Raw genomic sequence first — 23,108 nt, 5'->3', positions numbered from 1 at the left:
CGGAGGACGGGCGGCGGTGCCGAGCGTCCGAGGATGGCCCCGTCTCCCACGTGCCGGGCTCGTCCTCGCCGCCGGTTACGCTGTACAGACCCCACCACGTGCCACCAGACTGTCACCCGCCACCGTCGCCCCGGGGATGTGGCCCGGCACAGACGTTGCTCCCCGTGACTGCCTCATCTCCAACGCCGGGGGCACGGAGCCGTCGGGGCGGGTGCTGCCCTGAGCCTTCACCGGGATGTCCGTCTCGTCATCTCACTAAGCCGCCTATGCCCAAAAAGACCCCAAGGTTGAAGCCTCCTGGCTCTGCCTTCAGCCCTCTCGGTCCTGAATGTCAGTTCTCGTCGCCAAAGCTCCTCCCTAAGCACCCCGATGTCGCCAGCCAGCCCCCCATCACCTGCCTCTGCTCCTGACAGGATGCTCTCTGGCCCTTTGGGAGAGGGTGACCCAACACAACCAGTTGTCCTTCAAGGGTAACACACTTCCCACTACTCTTTATTCCAGCTGACATCGTAACCCTGTGCTTCCCACTAAAACCCCCTCACCTTCCTGAGGACATAAGGCTGCTCTCCCAGGAATGTGAGCCCAGGGGACTGCCACCAGCCCTCCCAGAGACTAAAGCCTTCTTGCTGCATCAGACAGCCAGGCCCTCACTCCTTGCTCCAGATCCCTGCCCACTCTGCTGCTGCCCCCCTGATGGCAGGGGCTGCCCCATGGCTCTCACCTTGATGCTCTGCCAGCACTTTTTAGGGAGGTTTCTCTGGGCTTGTTTTCCAAGCACTTTCCAACCTGCACATCAAAAGCACAGCACCACCAACGTGGGGCAGAGGCACTGAACAACAGATCGAAACACCAGCTGACAAGGCCCTTTTGCTACAGCTCTGACGTTCATGACCGTCTGTATCTCTGCCCCTTGTGGGGCCCAGAGCTGCAATGTCCTCACTCTGCCTTGTCTCATGCCCATCACGTGTCCCTGCCTGAGGAAAGTCTGATGTGTTTGACCCTGTGGAGGAGGCCTGGGATCTGTCAATTTGCTGTGCTGGCACAGCAGGGACAAGGATGGCTCCAATGCTCCCTGCTGGAACCTGCCTGTGACACCAAAATAGACACACCCAGACTCTGCCCTCTCTGCTTCTTTTAGCTACCCTGGGAGCTGCCACCCGTAGTGGTGGTGGCCATGTCATCTCCCCACATAGGAATTGTGCTCCTGATAGCCTCGTGCACCAAGGACCCCCTTGCCTGGTATATTGTGGCAGTCCTGAGCCTTCTTGTCACTCCATGGCCACCCAAGAATGCTTTGGTGCCACAGTGTGGGGATGGATGCTCCCATCCTGCTCCTGAAAAGTCACGCCTGGCACTGCACCCTATTGCTCTGACAGGGAGACTCGACCACAGCAAGGCACTGAGCAAGCACACAGAGTGTTCCCTGTCCTGACCCAGCACCTCCCCGTGCCTTGTCCTGTCCTTCTCCCTCCATAAGTGACATGACTTAAGAACAACAGCCACGCACACGCTGTCTTCCCCCTGCAAACTCTGCTGCTGCCCAAACCTGCTTTCTGTGGCTGCAAGGAAGCAGGGGTGCCAGCCCTCGGCACACAAGATGGAAAAACCACCCTGAGCCAGAGGCCATGATGGGCCACCACAGTGTCCTCTATGCAGCTATGCCCCTCCTCATCCCTGTTCTCAATGGGCTGCCCAGGACCTGCTACAAAATCTCAGTGGATGCTCCTGCCCACCCATCCTGGATGTTCAACATGTACCATGGCTGATTGACAAAAAGCAGGGCAGGGACTGCCCCAGTGCTGACCTGAGCCTCTGGCTTACCTGGTGGACGGGGATCTGGTGTTGACTGGGTGAGTCCGCGTCCTGCGGTCCCTGCAGTGCTGCTCTGCTTCTCCGCTGGCATCCAAGAGAGGTGGCACTGTCAGCGATCTGGGTCCTGTCCCACAGCCCCGGGCATGTTTTTCACGTGGGGATGGCACTGTCTTCAGCCAGCACAGCACCACACACATCCTTCCCCACATGCCAGCTCCAAAATACCGTGGGTGCAGGAGACACCTTGCCCTGATGCCTTTACTGGTCCTCACTGCCCCACAACCGCGCCCCGCTGCCACCCCGTGCCCTTTCCTTAGTCAGCCCCAAATTCCTCTGTCCCCACAGCAGAAATGCTGCAGAGTCACAGGGCAAGAGGCCACGGCGAATCGGAGAGTGACGGCGACGAGATGCCACGACGCACACTGAGGCTGGCGGGCCTGGTGCCAGGGCTGCCCCCATCCCATCCTTGTCCCTGGCTCGGGTGGGCTCCCCTGTACCCTGCCGGGACGGCATTCGACTTTCTCGTGCCATGTAACGTGCCATTGTGAGGAACGTGTTGGCTGTCTGAGACCGGCCCCGCCGCAGCTCTGCTGGGTGCCAGACCCATTTGTGACCACTGCTCCCCATGTTTGGATGCCCAGGGGGTGGCTGGGTGCCCAGGGTGGGGGCAGTGTGGCTCTTGGGTCACTCCTGCTGACGGCCGTGATGGCCGGTGTTGAGTTTCTGTCGATCATTGTATTCCAAGGGTGGCTATACTACCTGAGATTTGTGCATGTTACATTGTAGTTGTAACCTTTTCTAATTCGGCAAGAATAAGAGATGGTTGTGATTGTGCAGTGTATCAATAAAGTTTGACGAACTTTGTACCTTCGGGGCTTTGCTTCACGGGTCCCACGCAGCCCAGGGAAGGGATGCAGTGCTGGGCACCTGCTGAGCTGAGCTGGGAGGGCTCATGAGTGCCTGGGACCTCTGCCACTCCTGGGGTCCCCACCCAGCACTTGGCTGGACCCTCTTTTGTTCGTCCCCTGTGACAGTGATGCTTGAAGCCCCACAGCTGGGGGCCTGCTGCTGTTTGGGCCACCCTGCACCCCATCCATGCATCTCCCCTGGGAATTCACCAGTGAGTCTCAGCTCCTGCCCACCTCTGTCTGCTGATGAGTGATGAGCACACACCTGTTGATGGAGGCCCTGCAGGGTAAGGACTGTCTGAGTTCTCATCGCTCACCCACATTCCATGGAAGCAGCATGACTGGGGGCCTCTTTTCCGTGACCGAGACATCCCCAGCATCTCCTCCATCATCTTGCAACAACGCTCACTCTGACAACTAAACCTGCCCCCATGAAGGGATGCCTCTGCAGACAATGCACTCCCAAGGTTTGCTCCTGTTGTGATCTGGCAGTGTGTGACACAGACCAAACATCTTTGTCAAAGGACAAAAACTTTGAGGACCAGGAGCAGAAGACTCGCAATCCTCAGCATCTCCCTGACAGGGCTGTATTCTCAGCAGGCTGTGCCCACCACTCCCAGGGGATGCCTTGCCTTTCCACGCCATCAACCAGGAGAAAACATTCAACAAGCTCTTCTAGTGTGAGACCTGCTGCCAGGAGACTGGGGGTAGTGGAACTGTGGCAGACCCATCAGAGTCTCGCTCACTTTGAGACCTCCCTTCATCTTCCCCAACGTGGGAATGAAAAGCCCAGTCCCAAGAGTTTTTCCCTGAATACCACAGCAAGCAAAAAGCTCCATCCCAGCACTGCTATGAGCTGCTGTGACCTTGCCCATCAGGAACACCTCTGCTGTCTCCCTCAAGTGACCCCAGCAGACAGGTATGTACTTCCCAAAACTCAACAACCTCCTGAGGGAAGGGATCTGGGAGGGATGTGTCACCTTGCCCACTTTCCTCAATGTGACCTGCAGTGAATCAAGCACTAATGACCTCCATGGGAGATTCTGCTTTGAGCCTCTTCCAAAAACCCCACCCCATCAGGGAGCCAGGGCTGATTTGATGTAACTACAGGTCACAAAGCAACACTCACCCCTTGCATGTGTCATCTGGGTATCCCACCACAATCACAGCTTCCCTAATGCTTCCCATCTTCCCATGCCAGTTCTGCCTGATGCCCAGTGCTGGACCTGCCTTCACTGGAGTGAATACCTGCAGATGCCCAAATGCTCCTGCTCATGGCACATCCTGATGCCTCGTCTGCATTGCCCCCAGCACAGAGCACGGGGAGGCGATGCAGCCCCTGTCTGCCCATGTGATATCCTCCATCTCCCTTTCCTGGCTTGAGAGGGATGTTTCTCCATGGCCCTCAGCAATGCCCAACCTGTGCCTAAGGACATGGACCTCAGCTGCTACATCCAGGGGGAGGGAAGGCATATGTCAGATCATGACCTCCATCCCTTCCCAGCACCAAGAGACACCCTTACCTATGTCAATAAATTATTACATAAATGCATCCATCGAGCCGCCTCTCTCTCTTTAACTTCCTCTTTGTCTGCTACTTTGGCACTCCTTGATCTCTCACCTAGAACACCAAAAAGTTACAATTACAGAGAGGAGGTGAGGGAGAGAGCCCTCTTACCTCCATACCTATCCCTGGATCCCTCCCCATTACCCCCAAGCATCTGGGCATTGCCCCTCCTACCAGGTTTGCTCAACTGTGGCTGGCTGGTCCAACCTGGGAGTTGCAGGAGCTGCATAAAGACCCAACACCATCATCTCTGCCATCCTGAGCCTGCTACCTGTGCCCAGCTGTCCTGTCCCTGTCCACACTCTCAGTACCCTGTCCCTTCCTTGGGATATGCCACAAAGCCTGAGCATGGTTCTTCCCTTACCCGGTATCACCTGGACATTGCATGTCACACCTCAAAGTAACATCTTCCCATCCTCCTTCTCCATGCTCATTTCTTGGGTTACATCATAGGGTCAAAAAATAATAAAAGCTCACACAAAACTGTCACACCATCAACAGCACCCAACTTCTGATCCTGCAAATGTGTCAGGTGACCGGAAGAAACCAGCACCCTGGAGGCAACAGTTGAGGATGAGGACCAAACTCACTGAGCAACTTTCCAGCATCACCAAAAACCAAGACACTGACCAAGACAAGGCTCCATGGACAGCAAAACGCACCTACACCCAAACAATCCTGCCGTGCTTTGTCTGTATGGAGCACTGCATGAGGGACCTTGTTCCCTGCACCCACCTCACATCACTCTGTCCCTTCTTCCCACGCAGGATTCACTTCAGCTGCTCCACAAGCATCCCCAGCAATGCTTTGCAGCTGGGCTAGAGAGCCACACCTGAGCTTAGGGCCACTGAGTGGGGTCCTGAGCTGGGAAATTTGGCACAGCTGTGCCCCACACTGTCTCCATCTACTCACCCAAGCCTTACCTGGGACAGCATTCCTGCTGGGCTCATCAGTGAGGTCCAGGGGCCATCTTTCCAATGCTCTCCTGCCCCATTGTGATGACTTGGTGCTCCCATCTGCCACCCCTCCCTCCAGCACTCCTCCCCACATCCCTCCCCATTCCTGGTGGCGCAAGGGGAGAACGCGGAGTGGCCCTGGCCCCCGCGGCAATGAGCACCACAAGCAGACGGAGCGGCCACATGGAACAATCGTTTTAATGGATAGGCAGAGAGAGCCCCCTCGCCGCCTGCCTGCCCGCGCCCGGGCCCCCCGTGTGCCCCCCGCCGCCGGCCGCAGGGAAGGAAAGGAAATTGAAGGAGGAAAACCAATTGCAGGAGAAACCCCCGCTGAAATGGTTGGCGAGGCAACAGGTCCTGCACCTCGGCAGGGGCCAGTTGCTTCGTCTTCTTTTTCTCATTTATTTTGTGTTGGTTTTTTTTTTATATATATATATATATACATATACACACACACACACACGCACACACACACATATACATACACATATATATATATATATAAAAATATATAAAACTGAGCTATATAGATCTCCCTCTGTCCCTCAGCTCGCTTTATTCCACCGCGAAAAGGCCGGGGCCACGCGGCAAAAAGCAACAGAGAGGGGCCCTGGTCCCCTGTGACCCTTTGTCCCCGGTGACCCGAGGGTGGAAAGGCGAGGGGGTTCAGGGATGTGTGACTGAGACGCTCGTCTCGTTGAGAACTGATACACACCTAACTCCATATACAGCATGCAGTAATGGCAGCGGAAGGACCCTGCTGGGAACTGTGGCTAGAACTCTAACAAAAAAGAAAATTATATATATATATATATGTATATTTATATATACTGTATATATATATCCCATAAAAAGATTCAGTATCTCCCTCCACCTCAACGCGCGGCGAGTATCATCTGTGCCCTCAGCAGGAACTGTCCAGACGACCGCTTTTGGGCCGGTTTCGGGGGTGTTTCAGCACAGGACTCCTCCTCATCCTCCTCGCCGGGCTCACAAACCTCCTTGGCTGGTCGTCTCCTCGGCAAACAAACTTCTTTCCGCTTGCTCCCCTTCTCCTGGATTGGTTTTTTTCCTCTTTTTTTTTTTCTTTTTTTCCCCCTCTTTTTTTTGCATTTCTGTTTTTTAGGAACTAAGAGTTCTAGGCTCGTATCAGAAAATACAATTAATAAAATTAACCATGACTCAGAATCCCTTATCATTCACGATGTCCGTGGATGGTACGATGTAAGCGTGGCTCGACGCCGGTCTCCTTCCTCCCTTTCCTTTCGTGGTGGTGTGGTAACTGTTGAAGATCTATATATCTATACATATATATATGTATACATGGAGATATATATATATATATATGTATATATATTCAGAAACACAAATGGCGGCACAGTCCATGAGAAGACGGGGAAATCTTGGCAAAGGAGAAAACCCGTGTGTCTGGATGGAGGGTCCCACGGGAGGGAGCAGGCGGGTGGCGGCAGTGAAGAGGACAGGGCAGAGGACAAGTGCCACACTCCAATGGCCCCATCCATCCTCCCCGCTGGCCTGTGGCAGAGAACAACGAAAATGGGGGGAAAAAGTGGTAGGGGACAAAAAAAATAAAATAGGGTGGAAAAAAAAAGACTCAGTCGCATTGCATCTTCAGCAGGAAGCCTTGGATTATTAATTTTTTCCCTTTTCTCTCCATTCCAAATTCCTGTTGTGGTTTTGTTTTTTTTTTTTTGTTTTTTTTGCGTGTTTTTCCTCTCTCCCCCTCCCCCAGGTGGCCTGGCCGGAAACTCTCTCAATTCTTATGATTATTTTCGGAAACGGTGAACACTTCTTCTTCTTCTTCTTCTTCTTTTCTCCCACTCCTTTCTGCTTGCGCTCGCTGGCCGTGGTCGTCGCTGCCACTACTCCGCGGGCCGGCTCTCGGGTCAAAACTGGCGGGCGAGGTGGGCGAGCGGGAGGAGCAGAAGCCACGCGCAGCCGCTTCGCCGCCACGCGCCGTTGTTCCCGTCGTGCACTGCTCCAGGGCCTGTGGGGAGGGACAGGAATGCCCGTGTGGTTGGTCATGAAGTCAACAAATAGCAGAAACCATGAAATAAAGATTGAAACAATAAAAAAAATCACGCTATTTGGGGCCCCTGGTGGTGTTGCACGTGGTGGGGTTGCTCTGAGAGGTCTCTGGGTGTCCCCTTCCATCTGTGCTGTCTCAGGAACATGGGAACAGCCATCCCTATCCTCACAAATGCTGATTTTTGGGACAAGATCCTCTCTGGTCCCTTTTCAGTCTGAAGTCCCCATTTCAAGCTCACTGTCCAACCTCCCTCAGCCCCCTTCACCCTCCCCCAAACTGGTCCCAGTTTTACAGCCACACTTGTAGGGGAGATGACAGTTACTGCCCAGCACATTCCGCCCACCCCAGGGCAATCACCCTGTTGCTCTCCAGTTTCCCTTGGGAGGGACAGTAACCACCTGCCCACCCTGCAGAGACACCACCAGCAGCACTACATTGAGGACTTGGTGTTTTCCACCTCTTCAGAGTCTCTGTGGGGCTCAGTATGGGCCCAGACCACCTCAAGGATATGGGATGAGGAGGGTCAAGAAGAGCCAAGCCCACCCATCTATGTGGACCACAAGAAGCGATGAGTTCAAAGCTCACTGTGGGAAAGGATGTGGAGGGTGTCTTGGACAATGGCTTTCACCAAAACACCCATCTTTTCACAAAATAGTTGGCCCAGGAGATGACTAAGTTGGAAAAAGACCTCAGGAAGGCATCCACACTCATGTCTTGTGGACACAAGGCTAACCACAAGGTCTGATTCACAACTGCTTTTGAAACCCCAGGACATGTCCCCTCGTTTCAAAACCTGACCGGGGCACTGAGCATCAGTAACCATCTGGCTTCCCACCAGTAACACTCTCCACCCACTCAGACACCTCACACCTCACAGATCCAGGTCTCACACACTGCCTCTACAGACATCTACAAGTCATCCCAAGGACTGACCACTCAATTCATCAACAATGAAGCCACCCCAAAATCAAGATGCCACCAAGCCAGTTGGCCAGACAGTAAGATTGCACAGCAGAGAGCTGGCTGTCCTGGCCAGGAATAACACCAGGAGGGGGACCAAATGCCTGTCCACCCCTATCTCATCCCATAAAAAACACATTAAAAGCATCCCAGAGGAGGAAGGACCTGCCACAAGGCCACTTACACAGTAGCACTGGGAAAGCAGCCCAAAGACATCCCTGCTGTGCCCTGGCAATGGGAACGGAGCAGGACACCATGGGATGGGGACAGGCATGCAGAGGGCACAGACCACCACCAGACAGGCACAGCAGGCTGGCATGGAGGGGGCAGGATGGGAGGGTGGCTAAGAAAGCCCTGATTCATCCCTACACCAGTGAAAGCAGTGGGGCTGTGGGGCAGGAGATCCAGCTGGTGGGTGCTGTGGCTCCCACTGAGATGAGCTGTGGTGGGAGCCAGAGGGGCCCAAGGGGAACAGCAGGGGAAGCACTCACATTGTAGGGAACCCCCAGATTACTGACCTTTCCAGGGTGTCAGAGCGGTAGTTGTCTCTTCTAAAAATTAAAGAACAAGGGAAAGTTAAGGTAAAAGGGCAATGGAAAGCGCAGGCTCGAGACACCTCCCTCAGCCTGCCCTCGACCTGGGGTGGGAAAACCAGTGGATGGGGTAGAAATGGGATCTGATTGCCCAAATCACACCCCAGTGCTGTGGGGCCATGGTCCCCTCGCCTCTAAGTGAGATGAATATGGGAGCTCAGAGCTGGCAAAGCCTGTAGCTGCACCCTGTGCAAAAGGCAAAGCACAGAGGCTGGGATGTGGGGATGCACGGGGTTCAGCTATCCCCCGTGAGTTCAGGGCCCATCCCTCTTGCTAATCCTGCAACATCCCAAAAAGATTTATGGCCTGACAGCTGCCTCTGGGAGCAACATAGACTGTGTGATGGGTGAGAAGCAGAGGGTTGGTTTTTTTCCCCAACTCCACAGAATGATGTGGTTTCCCTCAGCACTCTATCACATCCCAGACAGCACCAAATGAGCCACTGAATGAGACGGCAGCTCTGGAATAAGGAGTGCTACATGTTAAATAAAGCACTAGTTGACCTCCATGAAAAATTAGATTAAAAAAAGGATTAAAAGATGAACGCTACATTAGCCTCTCTCACAACCCTAAAAAGGCTCATGTCACGCTACCTGCACAGATGAAACCTCCATTTGTGGGGGAAAAAACTCCAAAACACTCAGCTTCAGGGAAAAGGGGCCACTCACAAAATTGTCCCCCAAAACCTCACAGAAGAGACATTTCTCATGCATAGGTAGTGCAGCCACTGCATCCACTTCCCTCTTATCTTGCATTAAATAAATGAACAAATATATTGATAAATAAAGACACATTAATCCCCAGATTGAAGACACCAGTTGCTTAGGGATGGGTGAGCTTGGCCCTATGATGCCTGGGGCCATCACAACCCTGGTAATTAGGGAATGATTGTTCCTGGGGGTGCTGGGGAGCTCTGTACCAGGAGATGGGGACCCCCATATGTCACAGTCTCCTCAGGGAACTGTCACCCCCCCAAGGGGACTCAATTATTAAAGACTGAACAGATCATTCAATCAATGGAGTCTTTATGGAAATTATGGGTGGTCAAAGGACTCTGATTTCGCTCCCTGATGGGATTCACAGCCAGACCTCAAAGCTAAGGGGAGACCATAAAATAAGCTTAGGCTTTTGTGGGATGCTTCCCAGCGTCCCAGCTGACACTGCCATCATAGCATGAGTCCCACAGACAGGTTGGAACCCAAGGAACCATGAGCTCTTCATCACGGAGATGCCATCTTTACTTATAGGCTGTTCATCCAGCCTGGATCTGCAGATGCCAAACTGAAGGCTCCCACTAATCAAGATTTTAATCAAGATTTTAACCTCATAAACACATTGGAAAGCTGCAATATCACAGCTAAGGATGTGCCTGAGGCTATGCTGAGCACTTGGCACGGCCACCCTATGCCTGCAAAACAGGTGGAGCCAGGCCTGGGTGGCTTTGCAGTGCCAGAGGTGTTGGCATCCCTAAAACATGGGGTTATTGGATTGCCAGGAAGGCTGATGGGGCACAGAACTGAGATAGTTCCTAAGCAACGGCAATGATGGCTTAGCACAGGTGAACCTTCATCACATGCAGCTTGGACTTTACTGGGAGACAAATGGATCTGAGCATGCAATATGGGATGAACTCCTCTGTCACGGGTCTGGGGCACCTGGCACAGCTGCCAGTACCAGTGGCAGGGGAGGATAAGCCTGTCCTGTGATGCCATCCTGACCTCACAGCTGTGGTGTGGCCCCTGGAAAAGCCTGACATCTCCTACCATCCTTAAACTGCACCCTTGGAATCCATCCAGCCCCTTCCCAGGACATGGACAGCATTTCCCAGGGTCTCCAGATGCCTCTCACTGCCCTGGCACAGTCCAGAACCCAGAACATACTGTGGGACTGCTCCCTATCCTAACACACTTCGTATGGCCGGGATACAGACTGCCCTGAGGGACCTGGGGATGAGGAAGGCTCATCTGTCCCTCTGCTCTGCTCCCTCTGACTGTACAAGAACAAGAGACAAGGAGATGATCAGGCGCAACAAGCAGGTGGCAAGGAGGAGGACAATGTTGGGGAGAGGTTGGAGGTCCCCAGTCCCCACTTGTCCTGCATGGTTCAGCTGCAAGAACCACACACCCCACACCCCAGCAGGGAAATATCCCCAAGCAGTGGCCAGGGATGAGATCTGCCATCCATTCCTGACTCCTGGAGAGCACAGCCCCTGCTCTGGTTTCGCTGCCACCTGAAGAGGTTTGACAAATATCTCAATTAATCACAGCCCTTCCCATCCATGGGCAGAGCCAGCATTGCTCTGATCCCAGCTCCAGCATGCAGGGAAAACAGTCCTGGGACAAGGCTACAAACCTTCTCCTCCTTCCTGCCCTCCACACCTTTCCATCTCCCTTGGCGGCTCCTGCTTGGCAGGAGCAGAAAACATGGCCTAGAAGGTGATGGAGCAGGGAGCCTGTTTGTTCTCACATGGGAATGGGGCATCAGTGACACTGAGCAGCATCTCTCCTCTCATTTATCGACACAGGGGGATGCCTTCACACTGAGGCTCTCTCAGGTACTCATCAAAGCAAGAAGATGGAAACCTGCAGCCAGCTCCTAACTTTGCATTCATGGCATGTCCCAAACACAGTGACAAACATCTCTGAATGGTGGGGGACACTGGACCTGGATCAGGAGGCAGCTCTGGAGGTTCTCCCCTTCCCAAGGACTCACCACAACTTCCAGCCCACGTGCCAAGGGCAGAAAGGACCAGCAGCAAATACACATTTCCCCCAAAAGACATGGGATACCCTTCCCATGTCTCTCATTGTGAAGCCATTCCCCCTTCCAGGCTGATTCCCTCAGCCCCACTCACCGTAGAGGATCATGCTGGCGTTGGTGTTCCCTAGCTGGTTGGAGGCTACGCAGGTGTAGTTGCCATAGTCCTGCTCGGAGACGTTGAAGAAGGTCAGTCTGGAGAAGAAGGCTTTGTTCTCCACTTTCAGCCCTTTCTGTCCTTCAGCCAGTCTGGGAGAAAAGAGGAATGGGAGGTCATGGGGGTGACATCAGCAAGGGAAGTGCTCACTGTGTTCCATGCCCAGTTATCCTCTGGTTGTGCCTGAGTGGGGAGATGGATCTTGAGAAACAAGGGAGAGGAGAAGGTATTGGGAAAGATAAGGGAGATGGATGCTGCTCTGCTGGGGTCTCCAGCTGCCAGCCCATGCTGACCTGAGGCATCCTCAGTGCTGCAGGGTGATGGGACGGTGCTGGGACTTGCCAAATGCTGTGCAGAGAGAGGGATGCTCCCATGCCAGGAGGGAATCTGGGAAAGGCTCATTCACACCCTACAGAAGAGCCTGGTTTCCCTCCCATGTCCTCACTCCTCTCTGTTCTGCAGAATGCCTTCTGTGACCTTCCTCTTTCATCTCTGCGTGTCCCCAGTGAGTGCTGCAATAGGCACCCACCACAGCAGGGAGGCTTCTCAGCCAGCACAAATGCTGGAGCATTAACCAAGTGCTTGGGCTTCCCTGAACTGGTGTCCCCATCCTGCTTAGCTCCTGCAGCTCTTGCTTGCTAATTCCTCAGGGGAAGTGCTGGATTCCCATTATGAGCCACGCTGGGTGCTGATCAGGCGGGCTGAGCCTGCTCCTGCCGCTGCTCCGCAGGCCCTCGTGATCTGACCTAGTTCTGAGCACAGCCTTTCATCTGCCACACAAACATCCGCAGCTTTGTACACGCTGCTGCTCCTTTCCTCTCCAACTGGCTGAGGCAGGCAGAGCCAGACTTCCCTCCAGCTTCTGGAGCATCTTTTTTTGGCCAAAACATCCCTCCTTATCAGTGACCGGTGTGGCTTGTCCTATGGTTGGCCACACCACAGCCTCTCTGGGCTAATCAACTCAAAAATTGGTTAAAACCACTTTGCTTGGGGTCAGAGAGAGGCAATTTCTCCAGGGCGGAACATACTCCAGGCTGTGTTGTACCACTCCTCGTTCCCCAGCCATGTCCCGGTGCTTTGGCAGGACACAGAAGTTGCAGGTTGATCTAAAAGGTTCATTTTCACCCCAAAGCAAGGCAGGCTGTCTCTGAGGCAAAGCAAACCCTGTTTCTTGACTGACACCACATTCCTTTTGCTTTTCCAAGAGCTGCCTTCTGGCCAAAGCATTTAAAGAGATGACAGAGATTTCATCCACTCTTAAGTGCCTGGATTTGTGCTGCCAATATCCATTTTGGACATTATGCTTCACCCAGGCAGGGATTTACCACAACACCTTCACACAGAGGCATGGGCAGCAGCAATCCTCCCCCAGTGGGGACTGAAAGAGGTTCCTGGGAAAATTCCCCTCCACAAATCTGATTAGTTAAATAAAAACACTTACCTCTTGTCATCTTTGTACCACTGGAATTCAGCAGAGGGGACAGCAGAGGCCTCACACAGCAGGATGCCCTTCTGCCCCACGGGCACCCCGGTGCTCTTCGCATCCGAGATGTACGGAGGGTCTGTGGGGAGAGGGGAAACGTGGGGTGAACATCCAGCAGACTTTGGGACTCCTATCTCTCTTGGTTCACAAGACAGGTGTCTGTTAGGGAAGGCAGAAAAAGCCTTCCTTGGAATGGAGAATGTGAACCCCTCCCTCCCTCTGAATTTTTAGAATTGTGAAATCAAGAGGCTCTCAGGCAAAGATATGGGAATAGGAATAGCAGTTCTTTACTACTATGTATAACAAAGCAAATAAACAACAACCACAGCTCTATCCCTGCCCCTTGCTCCTCAAGATTTCCTTTCTCTCCCTGCACGTGAGCAGGAGCCGAAATAATCTCCAAGCCCACTCTCAGCTCCTGCCACTCTGGTGCTGCTCTACAGAGGTTTTCAGGTTCATAGGGGTTTTCTTCCAAACACAGCAGAACCCCAACTCATGGTTGTTATATGTTCAGCTAATGGAGTGACCAGAGAGGGGCTTAGGAAGGTCTTTGTGTATGTCTAAACATGAAATATGCTGCTTTCTTCCTCTCTCTCATTTTTTCTAACAGAAAAAAAAAAAAATTCTATTTACTGCTCACTTCTCTCCTCTCCTCAGAGGTTATCAGCACAGCACCTCTCCATGGGCAGAAAACCCAGGTTTATGGAGACAGCTGAGGAGGAGGTGGTGGGAAAAAATGGAGCTTGAAAAGAAGGGGAAAATAGGGCAAAACACCACCTGCTCAGAAAAACTGCTGCTGCCTGTCTCGCTCTGGGGCCTTTGTGTGCCTCACTCCCTTGTGGGGCAGCAGGGTGACCCTCTGCGGCCCCACCCTGTCCCCAGAGGGCCACAGGGACTCACAGTTGACGGTGACTTTGACTCGCTGGACGACGGGCGCTGAGACATCGTTGGAGGCGCTGCACTCGTACTCTCCCGACTGCTCCCGCGTGATTCCCGTGATCTCCAGGTACTCATCCTCGCTGATGAAGCCCACGGCTGTGGAGGCAGAGACAGAGAGCCCTGAGTGATGGGGAGGCACAACAAACCTGTGCCCACTGGCTGCTCACCATCTGTGAGCGTGTCACTCTGCACTGGGACAGCCAGCCTGCAGGTCCCAGCCTGGAATGCCCTTGTGCCTGTGCCCCTCCATTCCAATAACATCATTGCCAGAAAGGTTTCTGCAAACACTGGGCTGCTCCAGCATCACTTGCTGGAGATAATGTCCTTGATGTGCTCAGGGTGGGCAAAGTGGGCAAACCTGCAAAATGATCTGAGCTCACCTCTGCACATCCCCTCTGCTGGGAGATTCCTCCAGGCTAACTCAGCTCACATAAACACCCTTCTCTAATTTTTCAGCTTCAATTAATTCACAGCAAGTCTATTGCCATTAGTGGTGGTGCCAACACCTCCCTTTAGCTGAACCACCCTGTGCCACCCCAGGCTCATTTCTTGTCGTCCTCTCCCCCATCCAGGCTGCCGTGCAGCTTCTAGTTTCACTCAAAGTCAGAAAGATGCAATATGGCATTTTCTTCACTCTGGCATCTTTCAGCCCCCATTCCTTGCAGGAGTTCTCTTTATTTTCACACACTCCTGGAAAAACATCCAATGCTTGGCTGGCCGGGAGCAGGTTGGGGCATAAGATTCCCCACTTCCTCCCCCAAACAAGCAACAAAAATTACTTTTTGCAGTCCCAAAACAGAGACAACTTCTCCCTTTCCTGTTGTTTACATCTCCCCACTGGATCTCCTGCAGCCAGGATGCTGTAATTACTGCACAGAACATCTCCAAGCCCCGTGTCACACTTAATATTCCTATAAATTTTAAACGGTAGTCCTTGGTACATATGTGTGGCAATTGGTGTCATATTTTAATTAGGCTTGCCCTACACCATCTGAAATTAATAATAGCTCGAATTACCAGTGTAATTTATAAATTAACATTGCTGCAGCATTAGGAAATAAATTAGCTCTGGACAGCTGTTTCTGGGAGCGAGTGCCAATGGCAGAGAGGCCAAGCACAGGTCCCTGGTCCCCAGGGGGATGCCGTGAGCTCGGCCAGCCCTGGCTTCCCACCCGGACACTGCTGTCTGTGCTGGCGTGACCTGATGGGCCACAGCTCGCCGTGCTTGGCCGGTCAACCGTGTGCATCCTGCTCCTAACAAATGCATGCAACATCCACACGTGGGAGGCTCCCAGCAGGGCACACACCGCTGCATCCCACCGGCTGATGCTTTTATGGCATCTCTTCCCATGCTGCAGGGGTGGTGTGGTCAGACTTCACCACCCACCACGGAAAGACCGAAGCAGCACTGATGGTGTTCCTGTAGTGCCCTGGAACAGCTCAACACTGAGCACCCCAGGCATCTGCCAGGATCCTGCTGCAATCCCAGGTGCCACTATTGTCAACTCAAACTAGTGCAAATACACTCAGCCATGATGAAATCCCACCTTGGCTCTCTCTCCCTGCACCAGCACTCACAGCTGCCACCTCCACACAGCATCCCTGGTACTCTGCATGTCCACTGCTCCCTGAACTGAGGACATCATGCATGCACACATACATCCCACCTTTCCAGGCTGACCTAACTGGGAAGGCAGCCCTGTGAGCTTTGCAAAGGAGTGAAGTGAGTTTTCCTGTTGATGAATTGCTGACATGCACCAGTGTCCTCAGCCCTGTGCTGAAATTCCCACCCGGGTGGCTGGTGGTGCAAACCGCTGAGCTCATCAGTACTTAGTGCAACTGAAGGGTGAGATATGAAGGCGTTACCCCAAAATCAATATCCTTTAGAGACACAAAAATTACAGCTTTACATCCAGCGGCCCTGCAGCACTGAAAAAAAAAAAAAGGAGAGAGGGGGAAAAAAAATTCCTTTTTGTGGCTGACCTAGAATCAGCTTCTCTGTAGCACAGCGCTGCCTGCTGATAAAGTAAGGACACAGCCGGTGGCCTTCAGATGCTCCGTGCACAAATTTGACTCTAGGTTGTGCAAAGGCTCAGATAACACTGCTTCCCAACTCACCAAAGGCCCTTTCCCAAGTTCCAGACTCGGCTCACACACGACAAGAATTAGCTCTTGCCATAGTCAAGCCATAATTTGTGTGCCTGGCTTGATCAGGGAGCAAAGCAGCTTGAGTGCATTTTGTTCCCCAGCAAAAGACTTCATTAAAGTAACTGCAAGGGTCAGATTTCCACCTGCAAAAGCACAGGAAATTGGGGGATGAAGGTTTCCCCTGTGCCTGCATTGCATTGAAGTCTGAGATATGTGCACAGTAATCAGCTGACGGAGAGGCAGAGCTTGAAGTTCAGGAACTCAGGGTCTGGCATCCTGGGAATTGGGCTACAGCCAAACAGAGCCTGCCCCAGACTGAGACAGGATGCTCTGAGCTGGAGATGACTCCTGTTTCTGTCCTGTGCACAACATGATATAAGTCATGCTCAGATGACAATAGCATTGGGGATACCCATCCCTGCAAGAGGCTCTAGCCCAGGCATGCCTCCTTAGTGACAGATACAGCATCTCGAATATTTAGGTGACATAAAGAGTCCCTGCCCCCTGGTAACACCAGGTGACAAAGACAACATTCCCCCATCCTCTCCTATACAAGTGTCTTTGAAGGAAAATCATATCTGTTAAGTCTCTTCACTCTGGGACCACATCCTGGAAGCACCTGGAACTTGGGAATGCCCAGGGCAAGGCTTGACCAGAGCCCTGCAGCTCCAGGAGCTCTGCCAGAGGTACCAATTCTTCTCTGCCTGAACTGATGGTGGAAACTTTCAAGGCTCTCTCAGCTTGAGCAGAATTAGGAGCTGAAATATTGCAGGAATTAATGGAGAGCTCTCTCATCTCCTCAGGAGCTAGAAAACTAGCACAGCCAGCACCCATCATTATTATTATTAATACTAATAATATAATGAAGGCTAGAAATGGAATGGCCATGGACGACGCACAAGTGTAATCCTTGCTCATCAGCCAAGGATGATGAACTAACCCACTGTGAGCAGGGGAGATGGAAAAGCAGAGCCTGAGTCCTTGTGCTCAGTGAGCAGGAGGCTGCACACAGATCACCACCATGCACTGTTTGGGATTTGCTCTGCAGATCTCTATTAAAAGCCTCAGGAAAGGAGGAGTTTGACCATCATGAATATGGAGGAGCCACAGAGGCGAGGTCCTGGTGTGGCACGGAGCACCAAGGCAAACCCAACAGATGGCCAAGCTGTGCTTGGGGTCCCACACAGCATGGATGCAATGAGGTGTGGGCAGATGCCTCCTGCATCCATATTCCTCCCTCCATGCCCTTCTCCTTCCCTCCCTTCTCCTCGTTTTCCCATCCTGACTCATCTCCCTTCTGACTCCTCCTCCTCATTTGCTTCCATTGAGCCTCTGACAAGATAATAACTCACCAGAAAGTGAACACATGTTCCCAAATTAATTACATGCCACTGTCCCCTGGCTCACTGTTGCAGCCATGTTCAGGTCTCTAGGACACTGCTCACAGCTTTCCCTGGCTGAAGACTGCCTGTGATGCCACTGAAAAACCTTCCTTGGAGCTCTTCCCCGTGTCCATATCAACTCCTTGCACTTCAGATCAAGCTGAGCCAGCCAGAGCTGCAAGATTTTTCATCTCTAAAGCCCAAAGGCACAACCTCAACAGTGGTTCCACAATAAGGTTGGTCTCTGGGTGCTCAAAGTCCCACCAGTGATCCCAAAGCACTGCCCTGCCCTCTACACCGTGCTGCTGCATTTTCCAGGCACTGATCCCAGTGGCCAGGATGAGCCAAAGAAAGAGAATATTTTATGGAGATAATTTTATTAAAATGTTTACAACAATGCAGATATTGACATCTCGCTTCAATCAATAGCACAATTTATTGTCCTTCAAGGTGAACATTAAGCCAAGCTGCCCATTAGTCAATATTTACCTCCAAGGTCTATAAATCTTTATACGGGCTTCAGCGGATGTTGACAGCAGCTGATTCCAGATAAGTAAAAGTAAGAGCGTGAAACATTGCTCCTTTTGGAGGTGAAATAGTAACTAGTTAATTACAGTCCCTACAGCAATTCTCAACTATCAATTTATGGCTACTTCTGGCAATAAAAATTAACATCGTGCAGACTCCTGGCTCCAAGTGACGCACTAAGCCCGAGAGCCATATATTTCAAACGTCACCCCGATGGGGTGCTGATGGCCATCCTATAACAGTTTATGGTAAATAAATAAAGCACACAAAGGTAATAAGAGAATTGCTGGCACCTGGGACCCGCTTCACCTCTCCTTCACACAGCAGTGAGAGGAAAAGTGCAGCTGGGATGGGAGTGGAAAGGGAGATTTAGTAGAATCAGAGCAGATGGGAAAATAGGTGGAGAAAAGAACCACCCCAAATCACCCCAAATCCGTCTCAAAGGAGGCAGGACACAGCCCCAGGTGTGTGGATAAACAAGAGCTAAGGCTGCCACCATTACATTCCCCAGCCAAACTGGGGAAGGCACCTGCTTCACCTCTGATTAGCCACTATTACCCTCTCCTGATAGCTCATTAACACATCAGGAACAAAGTTCAGGCGTTTCTGAAATTCCCTTCCCCATTTTTGTTTGATCAGGTGAATGACCCCAGCTAGGGCAGCTTCTCCTCTGTGCACCCCCTCTTTTCAGCCCCTCTGTGCCAGCTTGAAGCTGCCATGCTCCAGTGGACAAAGATTAGGGATAATTAACCTGCTGGAAACCATCCAGCGCAATCATTCTAAAAATGATTTTTTTTAAGATTACCCTATCGACCCAGACAAACTCCTCTCCTCCTCTTGCGAATATTGCATCCCTGAACTGCAGGCTCAAGCCCGTTTCTATCTGTGACCTCCCCTTAGCTGAGCAATCCATTTAGGAAGCACACCTACATGAGGTACAGGGTACACACCTCCTGTTCTCCATGTTCACAAGCCTTCAAAAGCGGGGCTGTCTCCCCAGAAACGGGCACACAGCATATCAGAGTCTCTGTCGTGCTTACACGGGGCCAAGCCACTGCTTTTGAAGTTTCCCGATGACAAGGAAGGGAATCTCTCCTCTGACATGCTTTTCCATGTTAATTAGCATGTTTCCATGGCCTGATGTTGTGCAAAGCCCCAGGGGATGCTGCGCTTGCTGCCTGGCACTGCGTGGTGCTCAGGGATGTGGGAGCCTTGGCAGGAGCTCACTACACTGCTGCAGTCTGAGCTCCCTCCTCATCCTCATGCCCCAGGGGTGGCAACCATTACCAGTTGTGTCTGGTGTCACCAAACAGAGAGAAAACATCATGTTTTCCTTACTCAGACCCTTTATTACCTTGGATTTGGGAACTCTCTCAGCCAGTTTTGCTCCTTGTGCACAGCAACACGGGCTTTGAAGGAGAGGGGTGGCCATAAAATCCTTGACATAAAGTCCTTCTTCTCCACTGGTATGAGTGTCCCCTCCTCCCTGGGGCTGTGGGAGCCTCTCCTTGCCTGTGGCTATGTAGTGCTGTGGCTTTTCTTCCCCTTCCAACTTTTTGGGGCATAGGTGAGCTGAGGGTGACTTGAATTTTACTCCAAAATACAGTGGAGGACCTGCCCAGGCCTGATTTTATGCTGACATGAGCACAGGTGACTATTTCTAAAGGTTGCATCTCTGGCTGCCCATGACCAAAGGGTCAGGACACGGGGATTTTGACAGACACATTCCAAAATGGAGCCATCACAAAGGCAGGAAAGACACATTCTTCAACTTCTCCCTCAATGCAGTCAGAGCTCAGTCAGGACCCACATTTGTGGCTCTGTTTGCTCAGTGCATCCCTGAGATCACCCTTGGGGCTCATATCTCACACAACAACTCTGATATTTAACTATTAGGTGGGTACATGCCACACATCTCACCAGTCACAGGGACAGGTGACATGCAGAGACCTTCCAGATGCCACCACATCCCGTGGTCATTCAGCCTGTGGTTGCACATAGTCAATATATTGGCATGAACTCCAGTGACAGTTAAAGCAAGGCACTGGGGCCCTGAGCAACCTGGTCTAGTGGAAGGTGACCCTGTCCATGTCAGGGTGTTGGAATGAGATGATCTTCAAGGTCCCTTCCAAACCAAACCAGTCTCTGACTCCCTGCCATGCCCTTTCCCGCAGTGTTCTGGGGACACCTGCCCACTCTGCTCACCCCACCAATGCTATGCAGAGCTGCCAAGTCGCCTGAGCCATCCATTATAGCACCATTGTGAAGAGTTTTTAGCTTAAAAGTCCTTGAAAGTTTCCCACTGTGACTCGTTAAACAAGATCTTTTTCACTTTCCCTCTATTCTCCGCTAACAATATTTATACTCATTTCTTTTATTGAAATCTATCTGCCGCCTGTTCTATTAAAGCCACCTGAGTGGCAGCTCCTATTCTCCGGGAGCCTGCAGCCCATCTATTCTCCAGACAATGAGGTACAAGCAGTCTATCTTCTATTGTGCTTCCTGGCCTTCGGCTCTCAAATCTTCCATCTCAAAAAGGCATGTCAGAGACGCCTCCATGCAAAAGATTGGAATCCCAGGTTGTGGGGGCTTCCCAGCGTTGGCCTGGCTTGCTGCCCTCCCTCTCTGGGCGAGCACCTCCAGGGAGATGCTGTTGTGGCACCTGTGATCCCTCAGGGATGCATCTCTCCATCCTTAGCATGGGTTGTGGCATCAGCACGACGCACGGCTCGCTGCTGCCGAGGTTTTTGCACGTCTCAGACAACTTATTTGTTACCAGGAATAAAAGAGGAGCATTAAACCTTTTGTTTGCAAGAAGTAGTTCCTTGGGAAATAAATGGATTATGGAAATTAATATTTAAAGAAACAAAACAAAACAACTCAGGGACCAACCACCCTTGAACGAGGCTCTAACTCAGGAGTAAATGAGTCGAATAAAGAATGAGCTCTTTTATTTCGGTGAGAGGGAGAGCTCAGAGGCAGCTCAAGGCTCAGCAAAGTGGTACTGACTGTCTTCAGCCTCTCCCAGCCTCTGCCTCCTCTTGGGGTGCTGGTAAGGACACTGGACCCCAGGAAAAGGTCCAGAGGGCATGTGTCATCATGTTAGAGCAAATTAACAATGGCTACGGTTCACAAAGAGCTTAAATAGCATCCGATTTGCAGCAAAGATGGGTGCAGGGCTCATTAGAGGGCAGCTGTTAATGACACCCACCCAGTGTCACCAGCATGAGCTGGATCCCTTTCTCCTTGGCCCTGGAAAGGCAAGGGTGACCCTTGTGGTGACGCTGGGAGGGACTGATGCTCAGCAGAAGCTGTGACTGGCATGGAGCCACTTCCCACGGAGCTTTTCTGCCTCCTTGCAAAAACAAATGCAAAAGGTACGTGAAAATCAATGTCAAGGCTCCCACAGAGCCAAGCCTTCTCCAGAGAGCTCCTGAGGAGACAGCATCTCCCAGCAGCTCCTGCCCAAGCACCAACACTGCTCCTGGCACCACTCTTCCTCCCATGGTCTCTTCCACAGCCCAGAGCATCCAATCAGGTGCCCAACACAAAGTCCTCTCTCCTTCCTTTCCTTACCCCTCCTTCCTCCCTGTGTTTTTTTCTCCGTAGTTGCTTCCAAGGTGAGAGAGGACAGCGTTGCTGGAATGAAAGATTCTCCTGCATGCCCTCTCCCAGCAGCGGCCCTAATTCATTTTTCATGGCCCCTTGCAGTGACAAAAGCCGCTGCTTCTCTCTTGTAAGCGTGCGCCATGCAATAAGTCAAAGCTGATGTGCATTTTCCCCCTGGGTGCCGAAGCTGCGCTTTTGATTTAATTTGTCCTGTTGTTTGGCGCTCAGCCTTCGCCGGTGAGTTCCTCTGGAAAGGTGGGAAGTAGGGCCCCATCCATGTGGAGGGGCTGCCTAACAGATGGGGTACAGTGGGTAGTGGTTAAATAATTTGTTGCAATGCTACCAAGATGTTGGAGAGCGACAGATGCCGCTGGAGAAAATCGCTCAAACATGCATCCTGTTTGTGGGAACGCTGCTCCTCCATTAAATCCTGTCGCAACTTGGCTCCTCTGGAGCTCATCCCATTTCTGGCAGCTCCCTCGCTGGCTCTGGGAGAAGCTGTGGTGCACAGGGCTTGGCGAGGAGAGCAAGAATCAAGGTTGCTCCTGCCTGCTCTGGGGACACCTGCCCACTCAGCTCACCCCACCGATGTTATGCAGATATGCCAAGTCACCTGAGCCATCCATTATAGCACCATTGTGAAGAGTTTTTATCTTAAAATCCTTTACTTGCAGGTGCTCTGCAAAGAACATGAAAAAATTCCATGGGAGATCCACCACATCCCTTCCCAACAACTCCATGTGACCACATTGCAGTGCAGGAGAAAACATTCCCAACCCCTGCCAAACTCGAGGCACCCTGCTTTCCTCTGGATTTGTGTGAAAAAGAGCAGCTGGCAGCCAGGACCGAAGGGTCCCTCCGGCTGGAAATTTAAACCCCAAGGCTTTCTCCACAGGACAAGCTCTTAAGAAGCAATTGCAATGCAAAGCGTTATATGGCTGTAACCTCGGCTAAGCCGTATTTCAGCCGCATTAGGGAAATATCCCTCAGATGGGAAGCAAGTGGCATAATGGCATTAGAGTAAAAAAATAAGCATCAAGTGCCGGCTAAATCCATCCCCAGAGCTGGCAAGAAGTCACGGGGATCTGGGAAACTTTCCCTTCTCCGCGCATATCCCAGCAGGCAGCTCATGGCAAGCCCGGACTTTGTGGCTGCCACAACTTTCTGCAAATGGGGGATATTTTCCACCCCTCTTTTTCCCCTGGGACCCCCTGACCGCTCTTCACCCCCCAGAGTCATCTGAATCATGGCAGGGTGAG

At 52.1% G+C, this 23,108-nt stretch overlaps 1 protein-coding gene across 5 annotated transcripts in view; it reads right to left on the bottom strand.

Annotated features, from left to right (window-relative positions):
* Positions 1-5,631: 5,631 nt before the first annotated feature.
* The window catches only part of LOC131567388 (protein CEPU-1), a 390,343-nt gene continuing 372,866 nt past the window's right edge, over positions 5,632-23,108 (bottom strand). For 4 of the 5 annotated variants that reach the window (XM_058818975.1, XM_058818978.1, XM_058818973.1 and 1 more), the window contains 5 exons: positions 14,144-14,278; positions 13,202-13,322; positions 11,701-11,852; positions 8,772-8,804; positions 5,632-7,251 (listed from right to left, as the gene is read on the bottom strand). In XM_058818975.1, coding sequence (XP_058674958.1) covers positions 7,151-7,251; positions 8,772-8,804; positions 11,701-11,852; positions 13,202-13,322; positions 14,144-14,278 — 542 coding nt within the window. In that variant the 3' untranslated portion in view covers positions 5,632-7,150. The remainder of the gene's footprint in view (positions 7,252-8,771; positions 8,805-11,700; positions 11,853-13,201; positions 13,323-14,143; positions 14,279-23,108) is intronic. The other variant, XM_058818976.1, reaches the window with a different exon arrangement.

This window comes from Ammospiza caudacuta, chromosome 23 (assembly GCF_027887145.1).
Source record: "Ammospiza caudacuta isolate bAmmCau1 chromosome 23, bAmmCau1.pri, whole genome shotgun sequence".
Classification (NCBI taxonomy): Eukaryota; Metazoa; Chordata; class Aves; order Passeriformes; family Passerellidae; genus Ammospiza; species Ammospiza caudacuta.
This window is presented reverse-complemented; position numbering and strand designations above follow the sequence as displayed.